General features: G+C 45.2%; 1 protein-coding gene across 1 annotated transcript in view; it reads right to left on the bottom strand.

Moving 5' to 3' along the window:
* Nucleotides 1-14,976, bottom strand: part of LOC111140871 (dedicator of cytokinesis 2) — a 406,275-nt gene that overhangs the window by 51,161 nt on the left and 340,138 nt on the right. Inside the window, exon 33 of the mRNA XM_022493104.1 lies at nt 6,671-6,819. Within this exon, the coding sequence (XP_022348812.1) occupies nt 6,671-6,819 (149 nt within the window). The remainder of the gene's footprint in view (nt 1-6,670; nt 6,820-14,976) is intronic.

Here is a 14,976-nt window from a genome sequence, read left to right on the forward strand (position 1 = left end):
AGGTAGCAGGACAGATTTGGCCTATCAATATAATAGTAGTACCTATTGCACAGGGTAGTTAGGAGGACTGGAGGATTTTATATATAAAGCACCAGGGAGACCATAAACTCAGGTATGCCTCGGGTTTGCTGATCTGCTAATGATTACTGCTAATGTTATGCTATTTACGCTGGATGTTACTGGAAAGCAGCTCTGGGGGAGGAAAGAAACAGCATTTTTTCTTGTCTGAGTTGTTCAATGGTAAATGCTGGCATGATTCCTCCTCATGTGATGAACTTGCCTTTAGAGCGGAGAAGTGCATGAGGTAAATAAGCACTTGTCACAGGGTCACAAAAGAGCCTGCAGGGAAGGAAATTACAGGGTGCCAGGGGTTCTGCAGAGCTGGGTGATGCCATCCATGCCTGAGCCCTCTAGGGCAGGTCGGAGAGTGAGGGTTGTAGTCAGGCACATCCCAAGGCGGACTGCAGGCTGTTTTGCCTCCCCCCACCCCTCAGCATGCACATGCTTAGGAGTGGCTATGACCACAGCTTTTGGCAGCCAAGAGACTTAGTTTCAGTCTTGCTTTGACTTTTTTCCCCACTATGTGACCTTGGTCAAATTGATAAGCTTTCTGGGGCTCATTTTTCTCACCTATTACAAGGAAATTTAAAACAGCATCTATGTAGAGTGGTGCTGGGAGGAGTTAATGGGAAAGACACATGAAAGATTTAGCATGGTGCTTGGCACACAGTAAGTGCTCAATAATTGTTGGCAATTTTCATGACATCGTCATTGTCAATGGCAACGTAATCTCACTTAGTCTTTAGCCAAGGGGGATGGATATCATCATTCCTATTTTATAAAGAAGGAAACTGAGGCAAAGCGAAACCTTGGTCTGGGTTTCAAAGGATGGATGGACTTGGCCAGAGTAGTCCCAAGGGCCCAGCATTTGCTCCTAAACATACACTATGCTGTGCCACTGTGCAGAGCTTCTGCCTTCTCCAAATCAATTACATTTTCCTCCACAACCACACCAGCATCACAGTGTTGACTCCTCCCCACCCCTGAAAGGTAGGTATTCTTTTAGGGGCACCTGCAGGTTACTTTCATAGAAGTCAATGCTACAGAGACCCAACAGGAATCTTAAAAAGCCCTTATCAGGGAAAAGGAAGTGAACTCTAGGAGCCCAGCCCTCCTGGGCGGGCCTCTCTCTTCCAACACAATGACTCATGCAGGCCTCACATTTGCATCAGGCCTTCCCTGCATTGCTTCCGTGGGGTCTCCTGACTTCTTGAAAACATTTTGGCTATTTTCATTATTGGTTTGCCTAAGATCCTGCAGAAGTGTGAAATTTAGGAAAGAGGAGCTCTTCTTTAAAGGTATGGTGCTGACTTTGACTTTGTGTGAGGGGCCGGGGGATAGTCAGTGTGAAAGGCCAGGATGGCAGAGAGATAGCAGGGATGGAACAGGCCCCAGTAAGTCAGCCTCTGGCCTCCTTTGTTTATGAAATGCTGGTTGTCTGGGGGTGGATGGAAGCAGACTTGGGGCGTGGCAGGAGGGAGAGCGGGAGACAATAATGTCATGTGAGATGGGAATCAGGACAGCTTCCTAATTCTTACCTTGTCCCTGCCTGCTTCAGACCATTCCTATTCCCTGTAGAGCTTTGGTTTGGGGACCTATAATGGTATTATGATATCCATTTCACAGATAAAGACACTGGGGCTGAAAGAGGTTAAATAACTTTCCCAAATTTACCAGCCCAGAAGCAGCAAGCCCATCTGACACTAAAGTAGACAATATGGTAGCTGTCCAGTATATATTTATTGAATCGATTGTTCTTTTCTACATCATGTTCTAAGCCATCTGAATCACCACATTGCTCCATGCCAAGATTCAGTTTCAGTGGGATCTGCTGCACTGATATCTCTGTCCGTTAATTCATTCACCAAATAATTACCGATCTTGTGCCGTGTTCTAGTGGCTGTTCTAGGTGCTGCTATCAAATCCTATTACCTCTTCCATCTCTGAGAGAGGGTTTTCTCTGGAACCATTGTTTGCTGCAACTCAGACCTTCAGGCTAATTGTTCCACAGTCCTTTCTATGATCTGTATCATAAGTAACCACTCTTCTCAGCCTCTGCGCCCCAGGACTCCCACTCCTTCCCACCAACTTCACCTAGAAACCCCCCAAACCCCTTCTTCCATGAAGAATTGTCCAGGAGGACAACTGATCTACCCAGCCTCTGGGGATTATTCAAGCAATGGTCAGCTACCCACAATACCCTACATTATGAAAATGTTCACTGGAATGCTCCTCCCTGTGCCAAGGCTTTTCCTCTGGAATGTGGTAGGATGCAGGTCTAGAGACCTCCATTCATCCTGGGAATACTGATATGGTTCCCACCATATTCATGACAGGATATTTGATAGGTGCTAGGAGTTCAGGACTGAGAGACTGGCTTTAACCCTGAAAGAACTCACAGTCTCATGATAGAGTCAGATCTTTGAGTAGATTGTCACGCAGTGTGGGATAAGTGATATGCCTGAGCCCCATGCAGGCAGGACAGGATGCATTTCACCCTGACCAGGCACGGCCATGCCAGCCACAGTGTGGCAACCCAAGGCTCCTTTTGCCAAAACTGCCCTGTCCGTAGCCCCACCAAGGGAATTGCAGAATGTACCAGGGATGGAACACCCAGTCCGAGGCACAGGACAGAAACCCCTGCAAAGGTCTTGGGTGAAGTGCTGTACTCATGAGGGATGAATGTTATCAGTCAAATGCATCATCAGCTATCTTATTTGGGCTAGAAGAGAAGACAGGGCAATCTGGCAATGAGGTTGCAAAAGAAACTCAGAGCAGAAAGAGAGATTGCCCCAGAGCCTCCTTTTCCCCATCCCCACCCCCTCCTTAAGTCCATCAGGGTCTAACCCCTTCCTGTCCTAGTTCCAGTCCTTGGACATCCTGCTTGAGTAAATCTGTCCTTTGCATCCATCAGGAAGCACAATGGGCTCTCTCAAAATGTGAGACCTCAGCTGAAGGATGAGTAGAATCTCTTCAGGTAAAGAAATCAAAGGGAGAGCCAGAGCAAATGCGGGCCAGCAAGAGAACCTCAAGATGTTGGGTACCAGGTCAGGGGGCGTTGTGTGAACTGGGAGAAAGGGTCCGGCTAACTTTTATTCTTGATTTTTTAATTTCCTTTAAGAAACTCAAATTTTAGAAAGAGAATCCTGTTATTTTACAAGCACCTGGTTCTTAGTTGATAATTTTGGTATCATTCCTTAATGCTAGTTTGCATGCAATGCCTCCTGGATTTCAGACCCAGTTCCAGGCTTCACTCTAGATTTGGCCATCAGGATGGGTTGGGGTTTATGTGGACTGGCTTCCTCCTTTCCTGGGGACACCTTCCAGAGCTGCTTACCCAGAACCAAGAAGACATGCCTGGATCTGCTCATTCCACAGCTGAGCTCCCACCAAGTACACCAGCTGGTTTTTTCATGGAAAGCTGCCCCATTAGTCAGCCTGATTGTCCTGTCTCTTTTGATAAGAGAAAAATTAAGAGGAGCAATTGGGGAACATTATTACACTGAACACAGCTTGGAGCAAGAAGTCCAAGGATGACCCCCATTCACGGAGAACAGGTGGGTAGATTGGGGATGCCACAATAAGGAAATCCTTCAGGGGAAAAAAAAAATCATACTTGGGCAAGCCTGTGAAGTCTACTAAACACGTGAAGACACCAACACTGTCAGGTCATAATCTAGAATTGACGGGCTTGCTTGTTTTTTAAATATGGCATACTGTCAGGTACTTGGAAGTGTTTCCTTTGCACATCTGCTCCCAGGACATCTTCTGAGCCATCGGGAGCACACACCTCTGGAGGGAGTGCTGACCTGTGGGTAAGGATGATTCCCTTCGTCTCCCATCGTGTGCCCTCTACGTGTTCCCAAGACTCATGTACCTCACTACCCCTTAAGAGACAGCAGATTGTAAACTGCCTTCAAACACCTTCTCTAGGTTTCACCTTTCACTCCTCTTGATCCCAACTGGTTGGATATGGTATCTTCCTCTATCTGACCTCTTCAACCTGATTTCTTTTAAGGCCCTTTGCCGAGGAGACAGCTGGTCACTAGCCTTTCTGGGACTAGAGATCTCCTGCTAATTAATCCCTGGACAGGAGAGTACCCTCTCACACTGGTATCATAAGACATAATTACAGGTCTTCCTTGGCTTATAATGGGGTTATGTCCTGACAAATCCATTGCAAATTGAAAATATAGTTAAGTTGAAAATACATTTAAAATCCCTAACTTAATGAACATCATAGCTTAGCCCAGCCCACCTTAAACGTGTTCAGGACACTTACATTGGCTATGCTTGGGAAAATCATCTAATACAAAACCTATTTTATAATAATATGTTGATTAGCTCATGTAATTTACTGAACATTATACTGAAAGTGAAAAAGAATGGTTGTATAAGCATAGAATGGCTCTAAGTATGGCAGTCGTTACCCTCATGATCAGGCGGCTCATCAGGAGCTGGGGCTCACAGAGAGAATATACTGCATGTAGCCAGCCCAGAAAAACATCAAAATTCAAAATTCAAAGTAAGGTTTTTATTGAATGTGTATCACTTCCACACCATCGTAGAATCAAAATATCGTAAATTGAACCATTGTAAATTGAAGACCATATGTAGTGTCTTTCCCCTCTTAGAACAGTGTTTTCCAAAGTGATTGGCAGAATGGCACATCTAATTGATACTTCTTGCACAAATAAGTTTGAGAAATTGAGCACTGTAAATACTGTTTACAGTGGAATGCCTCAGTGCTTTGACTATGTTAATGTGCACTGGACATCTCCAAGAGGGGTTTACCATATGCAGTGACTTCCAAAGGTATTCAGCCTCGAAATCCCCTTCCCTAGAGCATCTGATTGGGTTAGTGCTCCATGGAACCTGTTTTGAGAAAGCACTGCTGGAGAGGATGGCGTGCACTGTTTCACTCTGCCGACATTTACTGTGACGGTACCTGGGGCTGGAGAATGCTGTAGGCACAGCAGGGTTTGGGGACCATAGTGATCTCTGTGTTGCAGTCTCTGCCCCTCCTTTTTGGTGATGTATGACTTTGAGCAAGTGACTTTACCTCTCTAGGCTTCAATATTTTCATCTTTAAAATGGGTATGATAATGCTACCTAACTCATGGGTTTGCAATAAACAAGATCATATGAACTAACAGAGGGAAAGTACTTAGAGTGCCTGACAGATAGTAAGCATCCAGTTCATGGCAGTCACTTCTGTCATCATCATCATTATCATCATCACCATCATCGTCACTTTTATTAGATAAGGATGAGGAAGAGGCAGAGCGTACTTAGAAATGAGTACAAGGCACGGCAGTATGTAACCATCATACCTCAGAGAGATAAAATGATGTAGGAATAGAGGGAAAAGTTGTCTGAATGGACCCAGTTCTGCAATGGGCTTTGCAAGATCAGTAGGAGTTCAGGTGTTGGCCTGCAGGACCGTGAACAGGGCAGAGTAGTAGCAGGAAAGAGAAACTCACAGAGGAGGATGCTGACTGAGGCATCCCAGTTCAGGTGAGCTGTGGGAATAATGGGAGAACAGATGAGGTAGGAAGAGAGGTGGGGATAAGAGCTGAAAAGGCTGACTGAAGGCCAGAGTACGGAGGGCTCTGCATGCAAGCAGGAAGGTTTGGGGGTTACTGGGTGAGGATCAGAGAACCAGTAAGTGAGAAAGGGGTAAAATCTGTAAGGATTTTAAGGAAAGGCAGTTTGGAATTCTGCTGCTTTTTAAGTATCTGTTTTAAGGAAATTGTTTGGTGGCAGGAGATGGTCTAGAATGAGAGGCAGACATGCTGGGGGAGGAGGAGGAAGAGCCCATTAAAGGTAAAACCAGGTGGGAAGGTGTGGTGAAGAAGACAGGGGATCAAGATCTGAGGGAACCTGATAAGACTTAAACACCAACCTTCCTGAACTATGGGGAAACTACTGGACTGCCAGGACCCGTTATAAATTATAAATGGTTGTTTACTACACTGTCAGTGCAGTCACTGGGCCCAGAAAGTGGTCTTTGTTCTTCAAGCTCAACAGGGCTTTTCGATGAAAATACTTGGCCAATGACACCTGTGCTTCACGCTATTTGCTCACTTCCTTCATGCTAGGGAAAGCCCCCTATTGCCATGGCAGCCCCGCAGGTCTCTCCTGGGCAACGGGTCTCTGATGCCATTCGCTGTTGATTTTAACTCATGTATGACTAGGACTCCTGGAAAGGTTGGCTCTTTCTAGACAATGTAGATCTTCCAGGTTGTCCCGGAGTAGAAAACGCTGGACAGAGATGGGTCCAAGATGGGGGCAGGTGGAAGGGATGGGCTCTTTGGACACACCTGGAGGGAACTCTTAGGTAGGGATTAGGGAACTTGTACTATTGAGAAAGGGACCAAGCTGATCCACAGCAAGAAAATGCATTTTAATCTTGGCCTTGGGCAGGAAAGCATGATAGAATAGTGACCAAATCCGATCTGCCAGCTCATTCTGGGCACGTGAATAATGTCTCTATCCTACCGTCAAGCTCCTGAATGAAGCCCAGGCAGATGGAACGAGGATATCATTATGGGGAAATGGTCTAGGGATTAGAGAGGATGCCATGAGTTTCCAGCCTCATTTTTTTTACCTTTTTGAAATCCCCACTCCTTTGATATTCACACAGCATCATGTCGAAGAAGATTGGTATGGTGGCTTTCCGGAGCTCAGCCTCGGGGATAAGTGTCATCTCTAATATAGGTCCCACCATGCCTGGGATGAAGCAGATTTTGTTCTGGCCTGTAAGAAAAGAGGAACACGGACACATAAAACAGTTTTCATGATGCACAGATCCTCCTCAGACCAAGCCTGGGGGGGGAAAAAAAGGGAGGCAGAATAGTAGAAATAATAGTGAACACTTATACAGTGGTTTACTGGAGCCAGGCAACATTTTGAACACTTTACATATATTAACTCCTGCAGGAGGTGCATGCATCATCTGGAACGAGCTGTTGTTAAGGATAATAACACGGGTATGTGTAAAGCACGTCACTGTTTATAAGGGTTTTCACCTGCATGATCTTCTTGGCAAATGGAGCTCTGATGGAATATGTTAGGGGTGACAGATCACAGGGATATTTGAAATCATGCCTGTCCGCATCACAGACCATGTTTCTGAGACTGGAGAGCATGCTTTTTGCAACTGTCTCATGAAATAAGAAAAGCAAAATTTGCTGCTAAGAATCTGCTATGATAGCAGGGTCAGTGGAATCCCTCCCCTTGAGGGAGTAGTGTGGCCAATGGAATGATGAGTCGATGACAAGGCATTCCCACAAACCTCCCTGGCTCTGCTGGCCTGCTTCCAGTGTTGCAGACTCACTTTGGGTCCTCCACTGCCAGGCCTATGCACACACTGGTCCTTTGTTGACAATCATTGTTTGTTTGTTTGTTTTGCCTATCCGTGCCCTAATACCTTCACTGTCACCTGGATTCCCCTGGATGTGTCCCAGGGGATCTGTTGAGAACAGCCAGCAGCACATGCCCCCCAATGCTAGTGAGGTCAGAACCCCTACACTGGCTTCCTGTGTTGTGTCTTCTCAGCCAACTTTGCAATGATGGCTCCATTTGTGGAAAGATACGATAAATGTCTGCCTGCCCCATGTCACGAGAGTGTGAGGCAATGTCTGTTCTCACCTTTGTATCTGTGGCACTGAGTATAGGACATTTAGATGTTCAGTAAATGTCTGTTGAATGAAGAAATAAATTTGTTTAGCTCCTACACTCACTAGCCAAATGACTTGGATATGGGTCTTATAAGGATAAGATCCTTATAAGGATAAACACCCACTTGTTTAGAAGACCATGTGAAAATACACCCATGCATTACTTAGCACAGAGCCTGGAAGAATCAGCACCCAGGGGGACGGCTAGTGTAGCCCAGTGGTTAAGGGCACAGATCCTGGAGCTAGATGGCCTGAATTTGTAGACAGACTCCACTATCAACTAGCTATGTGATGCTGGACAAGCTGATCTTACCACTTGGGGCCTCAGTGTCCTCATCTTAACATGAGAAAATAATAGTATTTACTTGATATGGGTCATTGTGATGAATATGCAGATTTTTATTTCCCAAGCCGGGACCGTCCTGGCCACGTGGCATACTTGACACAGTATTAGCTATTGCTCTTCCGATGTTTGACCAAAATGGACCACTGAGGGCAGCCCTGTTGAGCAGAGCTAAGCAGACTCTTGAGAAGACACACAGGAGACATGGCAGAGAAGGGGCACAAAGAAGGGTGTTTAGGAGCTACAGGGACTTCCTGGGGAGTGAGGGCAAGCATATCCACAACAGCCTATCATCGAAGCTGATGTCTGGCTGGTCCATCAGCAGCTGCCTCTTTCTTCTGAGTCTCAGAGCCCAAGAAGCCCCTATGGGTTTTTCTCCATTTTCAGGACAAACCATGGGCATCTTAACTTGGGGCAGAGAGCTCCTGGGGGTGCAGGAGCTCCTGGTCAGGTGGCATGGTATACAGCCTGGTGCTGTTGCTTTCAATTAAGGCTCAGAAAAGGAGCCAAGAGGGAAGGCAGCAAGAAAATGAATTTTCATTTAGCCTAAATGAGGCTTAATGTTCAAGTATTTCCCCAGAATTCAGATAAAAAAAAGGCATCATTCTCAGACTATCTTTAGTTAGTGAGAATGAAGTGGTGAAGTCAGGCAGAGAGTTGAGTGAAATATAAAGACACTTTTCCAGGATATCCGCTTCATTATGTGATGCATTTGGATTACACTTGAGCTTCAAGCCTTCGCTTTGGCCCAAATAGGAAAAAAAAAAAAAAAAAAAAAGGTACTTTCTAGCAGGTTTATAGTAATTGCTAATCTAGGGTTTTGATTTCGTCCTTCAAGATCTTTTAAACCCACAATGGGGTTTTAAAATTCAAAGTCAAGTGCAATAATAAGTAGAAAGTAAATGGGAAACTGTCAGATAAGCCACCACGGAACAGAGAAATTGCTTATGCAACAAAGGCCTTTAGAATACTGGAGGGCATTGGGTATGATAAGGATATATTTAAGACGGTTTAAAATAAAGGGCGGACATGCTGTAGACCAGGGATTTCCTAAGATACTTTTGACCTGCATTCTTTGCAGTCAGTGGAAGAGATGTTTGAAAGAATAGGGAAAATGGAGAAAGATGCTGATCTCTAAATACAGTGTGAGCTGAATGTCCCTTACAATGCTCCAGGAAGAAATTTTATTCATTTACATCAAAAATGGAATTTGAGCTTATTGGATTTTGTGTTCAAATAATCTGAAAGTGCATTTGCGTATGTTTTTATATACATAGGCATGTGTGCCCGTGCACATGCAGAACATATTTGTAACTAACTAAATGCAAACTCATTTGGGGGAAAAAAAATCCTCATTCAAGAGACACACCTGCTGCTGTATTCAAAAAAAGGCAAGGCAAGGAGTCAGTAAGAGGGTCTTTTTTCGTATAATGGTGGCCAAATCTCACTGAGAATAGATACCAATTAGAAAAGGCCTTTAAAGTGCCAATAAGCCAGCAGGATGAATCCAAATGCCAAATTACATAGGCTCTGGGAAAGGCTCTGGTGGTAATGAGAGCGCAGAGAAGAGCTTTGGTGTGTGGGTGGAAAGGAGTCCTGTGTGTTCCCTGGCCTGGGTTTCTAATATGTACCTTGGCCTCATCTATCACACCTCTCAGGAGGAGACTGTAAGCCTGAATGCAAAGGGTATGAGGGCACTAAGAAGAGGACCTGGTAAAATAGGAAGAGGGAGGAAGGGAGGTGGGAGGGAAGGAGGAAGGAAGGAGACCATCACCTCTAGCCTGCTGAGAGGAGTGGAACATGTCACTGACCCTGTGAGGCTGGTGGGGACAGAGGGGCACTCTTTCGAGAGTATATGGCTCTCTAAAGGTGGGCGCAGACTCTGAAATGAACAGGGATGAGGATGAGTTGGGATCTCCTGGATTGTAGAGTCCCGCATCCTTCTGGGGACTCTGAAATAAGGCTGGGCTGACCGGCAAGATCACTCATTCGGCTCAAAAGGGGAAGAAAGAACACAGATCTCAGGTGCTCTGACTCAGGCTTGGAGAATCTCCCTTCTGGCACTGCTCCGAGACAGGCAGTCTGTTTGCTCCTCCTCATCCAGATCCCTTCCAGGCCTTGAGAACCACGGAGCCCCCCAGCCTGGATCGGGTCCCCCGGCTGCCGCTCCATGGCTGCGTGGCTTTGTCGTTCAACTTCCTGAGCCTCTGTCATCTCATCTCTAAAATGGAGATAAAAACAATCCCTGCCTGGTAGGACTGTTGAGAAGCTTAGAAGAGTTAATAGAAACAAAGGGCTCTGCGGAGGGTCTGGCTCATGAGAAAGGCTCAGGAAGTACTGATGGTGATTGTGGGGATGATGGTGAGTCCTGTCAGCTCAGCCTCCGCTGGCTTCTGGAAAAAGCAACATGCAAAGACATGTTCCAACTCATGGAGCTCCCTGGAGCTTTTCCTGGAACTTTTTAGGCCTGTCAGTTTATTTGTTCACCTCCAGTGGAAAGAGAAGTCATGGGGAGAGGGTCAGGACAAATTTATCTTCTCTCCCATGATGGACACTCATGAACTTTCTGACCCTTCTCTAACCTATCTAAATATTTTATAGTCTGTCCTCAAAGTTCTTTGAAAAGCCCTAAATTGACCATGCTGGTCCACAATTTATAATCCTTCTGTGGCTTCTGTTACCAGTTCTGCAGACCCATTTGGTCCGATGTTCCCACTCCATACCCCATCGCTTCCTCTTGTCTGCCTGCCCTCCCTCCATGGCCTGCCTCTTCTCCTCACCCACACCCTGCCCTTCCTCCCTGGGCCTGCCCTCCTCCAGCCACCATGCTCTCCTCTCCACCTCCTTGATCCCATTTCCACACTGACCTCTACTCCCACCTCCCTCACAAGGAAATCCTATTCATTCTTCAGTGCCATTCTATTAAATATGGAAGGTATGGCCACACGTATCTTTGGAGCACTTGAGGTTAGTCCAAGTGGAGATATGCTGTGACTATTAAAAGCCCACTAGATTTCAAAGAATGAGTTCTGGAAATCAAAAACAAAGCTAACATCTCAATAACATTTTGTATTGGGTGCCTGGGTGGCTCAGTTGGTGAAGTGTTTGCCTTTGGTTTGGGTCATGATCACGGGGTCCTGGGATCAAGCCCCATGTCTCTTTGTCCTATGGGGAGCCTGATTCTCCCTCTCTCTCTCTGCCTTCTTCTCTCTCTCTGCCTTCTTCTCCCTCTCTGCTTTCTCTCTCTCTCTGTCAAATAAAAAAAAAATCTTTAAAAAATAATAATGTTTTGTATTGATTACATGTTGAAATGGTAAGATTTTGGAAAATGGGGTTCAATAAAACATAGTGTAACATTAATCTCACTATTTCTTTTTACCTTCAAAAGACTGTGGACATTAGAGCATTTGCATTTAGACAGGTGGCTCACATTCCAGTCCCACTGGACAGTACTTCTCTGGAGTAAAGTTCTCCACTCTTGCTCAGCTAGGCCATCCTGGGCTCACTCAGGAGGCAGGAGTCCTTTGCAGACCCTCCGGGTGCCACAAGCTTCTGCTCTGCAGATATTTCCCCTTTGACCATAGAGAAACAGCTCTCCAGTTAGTAGCCCCGGCCTGAGGCACAGTGTCTGTCATGTAGAAGGTGCTTGTATTCGTTTCTTGTTATTGCTGTTGTAAATCACCATAAACTTAGTGGTGTAACGCAGCACAAAATTTATTATCTTACACTCCTGGAGGTTATAAGTCTGAAATGGGTTTCATTGACCTCAGACCAAGGTGTGAGCAGGGTGAGTTCCTTTTGGAAGGCCTCAGGAAGAAACTACGTGCTTCCCTTTTGCCGCATCTGAAGGCTACCTACATGCCTTGGCTCCGGGTCTCTTCCTTCACCTTCAAAGCCAGCAGTGCATTTTCTTCAAATCCCTCTCTGACCCTTGTGCCTCCTTGCACTCACTCCTAAGAACCCTATAGGTACAGTGGGTCCACCGGGATAGTCCAGGATAGTCTCACCATCTTCAAGATTCTTAATCAGGGGGCACCTGGGTGGCTCAGTGGGTTAAGCCTCTGCCTTCAGCTCAGGTCATGATCTCAGGGTCCTGGGATCGAGCCCCACATTGGGCTCTCTGCTCAGCGGAGAGCCTGCTTCCCCCTATCTCTCTGCCTGCCTCTCTGCCTACTTGTGATCTCTCTTTCTGTCAAGTAAATAATGAAAATCTTTAAAAAAAAATGTTAAAAAAAAAAAAGATTCTTAATCAGGTCTGAAAAGGCCACTTAGTAAGGTAATAGGTCCACAGTTTCTAGGGATTAGGACATGGACATCTTTGGGGACATGTGATTGGGCCTACCACAATGCTCAATATTTGTTGTTAACTGAATGAATCAATGATCAAATGGATGGATGGATGTCCCTGTAATCCCATTTTCTATTTCTTACAGGCGGCTATTTCTATTTCTTACAGGCGGCTTCTTCCCAATCCTAAGAAGCCATGCTGAGTGCAGGCTGATTGCTCTCCTGTCCTTTCCCCTCTTTCTTTCAGTCTGGATATGGGCCAGCCTGGGGTCTCATTCAAAAGCCATTTACCCCAGTGGAGCCATCCGTATTGTCCTCATCGACCTCTCATGTGCCTGAACTTTTGAGTCTGCACCATATATTTCATGTTAAAGAACACACTCAAAGTTTGTTCTTTAACCTCTTAGTTCTATCTACTCTTAGAACTAGATGGCGGCTCTTCCTGGCAAGGCAGGGACCATGCCTTATCCTTCCCCAACTCTCTTACCCTTCCCCAGAGCTTAGTGCTGAGGTGGGTACTCTGTAGATGCTCGAAAAAGTAAAGGCCCAGTTGCTCTCACAGCTTTGCCAGGAGTGACCTCCTTACATACAAGGCCAGGATGCCAGTCACTAGAATTTGTCTTTCTTTCCCACAAAGACTGTTAACACAGCAGCCTGATGTTAACCTAAGTGAATGTGGAATGGTTAAGTGCAGTCATTTTGGCAAAATGTGCATTGCTTCACTCCAAGCAGAAATCAAATGTTATGATGTTACACTATCAGGAAAAGTATATTCCATTTGGCATAGTCCCAGGATCCAAAAACACAATGGCATTAACCCTTTAGCGGCCTGGTCCTGGTAACGAGATGTGGTCCTTCTCGCTATCAAGACCTCCCCTCATGTACCCTCTCTCACAAACACACACACACACACACACACACACACACACACACACACACACTTGTCTAGGCTTTTTTCTGAAGAATGTTGAATAATCTTCAAGCCTGAGATTATCTTTGCAATTAGCTATCTTATAATCATAGGATTGCTCAAATCTTTCCTGACGAGAAGATGATGATGATGATACTGACGATCACGGTATGATGCCCTGATTGCTTTGGGCATTAAAACAAAATTTAAAAGGTTAACATGCATTACGATTTACTCATTATCCATAGTCTTTGAAAAACAGTTTGCTATTTCACACTCTTTGAAAATAATTTGCATATTCTGAAAAAAAAAAGTAAGAACATTGGACTTGGGATCAAGAGACAAGTTCCTTCACCTCAGCTGAGCCACTGATTTGTTGTTGACCTTGAATGTCCTTATGCCTCTCTGGGCCTCAGTGAGCTCACCTATAAAATGGGGAGGGGGTTGAATGAGATGATATATCAGTTAGGGATGTAACAGATATTTGATCACCATGGTTAAACTGAATAGATTCTGCTTTAGCTTTCTGCCTTAACAAGAAGTCAAATGATGGTCAGTCCAGAGCCACTCCTCCATCCTTGGTGTACAACTTTTATCTTCATAGCTTCAAACTGGCTATTGCACCTCTAGGCATCTCATTGTTTTCCAGAAAGGAAGGGGGGCGGGAAAGGACTATGGGCAAAGCATGTGTTGTGCTCACTGCACTTGTCCCTTTCCCTTTGGTTTTAATTGGACAAAAAGGATTTCCTGAAGCCCTAACAACTTTGTTTCTGCTGATTCTCTTTGGACGGAGATGGGTCACATGGCCATCACCTGCTACAAAATATTGCTAACTGAACAAGTTATGATCAGGAAAAAAAAAAAAAATAAACCCAGATTCAGTTAACCAGGAAGAAGTGTAGAATGGCTGTTTTGTGGGCTCTCAGCTGTGTCTGCCATAAAGGCTTCTAAGTTTCACTTGGTCTTGGAAATTCCATGGATTGTACTTTAAAACCTATCATTATCCACTGCATTTGTCTCTAATGTACACAGTGCTTGGTCCTGGTTTGGATTAGCAGGTTGACTTCATTAACAAACGAGGAGGAAGCATGCTAATGTCAAGATCTTGTAGAACAGAAGATGGCATGGGGATGGGGAATTATCCGTTCACTCTGCCTCCTCTTGTTCTCTTATCCCTGAGGGAGACAAGCAAGGAGAAGGCAGCTATGCAACTAATTAGAAACAGGAAAATCCCTTCAGGCTGATATAATTTCCTCTTTCTGGAAGTCCAGGCCAAAGGGTCAGGAGGGTGGCCATCTTAGCAAAACCATCCTTTACTTCTTGTTCCATGCAGTAGACATCTGTGACTTTGACCTCTCTATAATTCCATAAATGTCTTACTTTGGGAAACTCTACCTCCTTCAGTGGATATAGGCTTAGTGGGACCATCAATAGCGTGGTCATCCAAGGAACGTCAATAGGATGATGTCCTCTGGAGACTGAATATTTAAGCAGGATGATGCAGGAATGAAACATGCTTAAGGCAAAGTTATGCCACCTGCCCTGGATTCTAGAGTGGCTCTGGCCCTGTCCTTCATAGCCTTGTTCTTCTTGCCCTTCTGATAAGTACCTGCTCTGATTAAGGCAGGCATAGTCAGTTTGTCTGTCTTGCAACCCCAAACCCTAACAAATACATCTTTTCATTGCATTAATTC

This window comes from Enhydra lutris, unplaced genomic scaffold (genome assembly GCF_002288905.1).
Source record: "Enhydra lutris kenyoni isolate GAN:26980312 unplaced genomic scaffold, ASM228890v2 scaffoldscaffold5, whole genome shotgun sequence".
NCBI classification, from domain to species: Eukaryota; Metazoa; Chordata; class Mammalia; order Carnivora; family Mustelidae; genus Enhydra; species Enhydra lutris.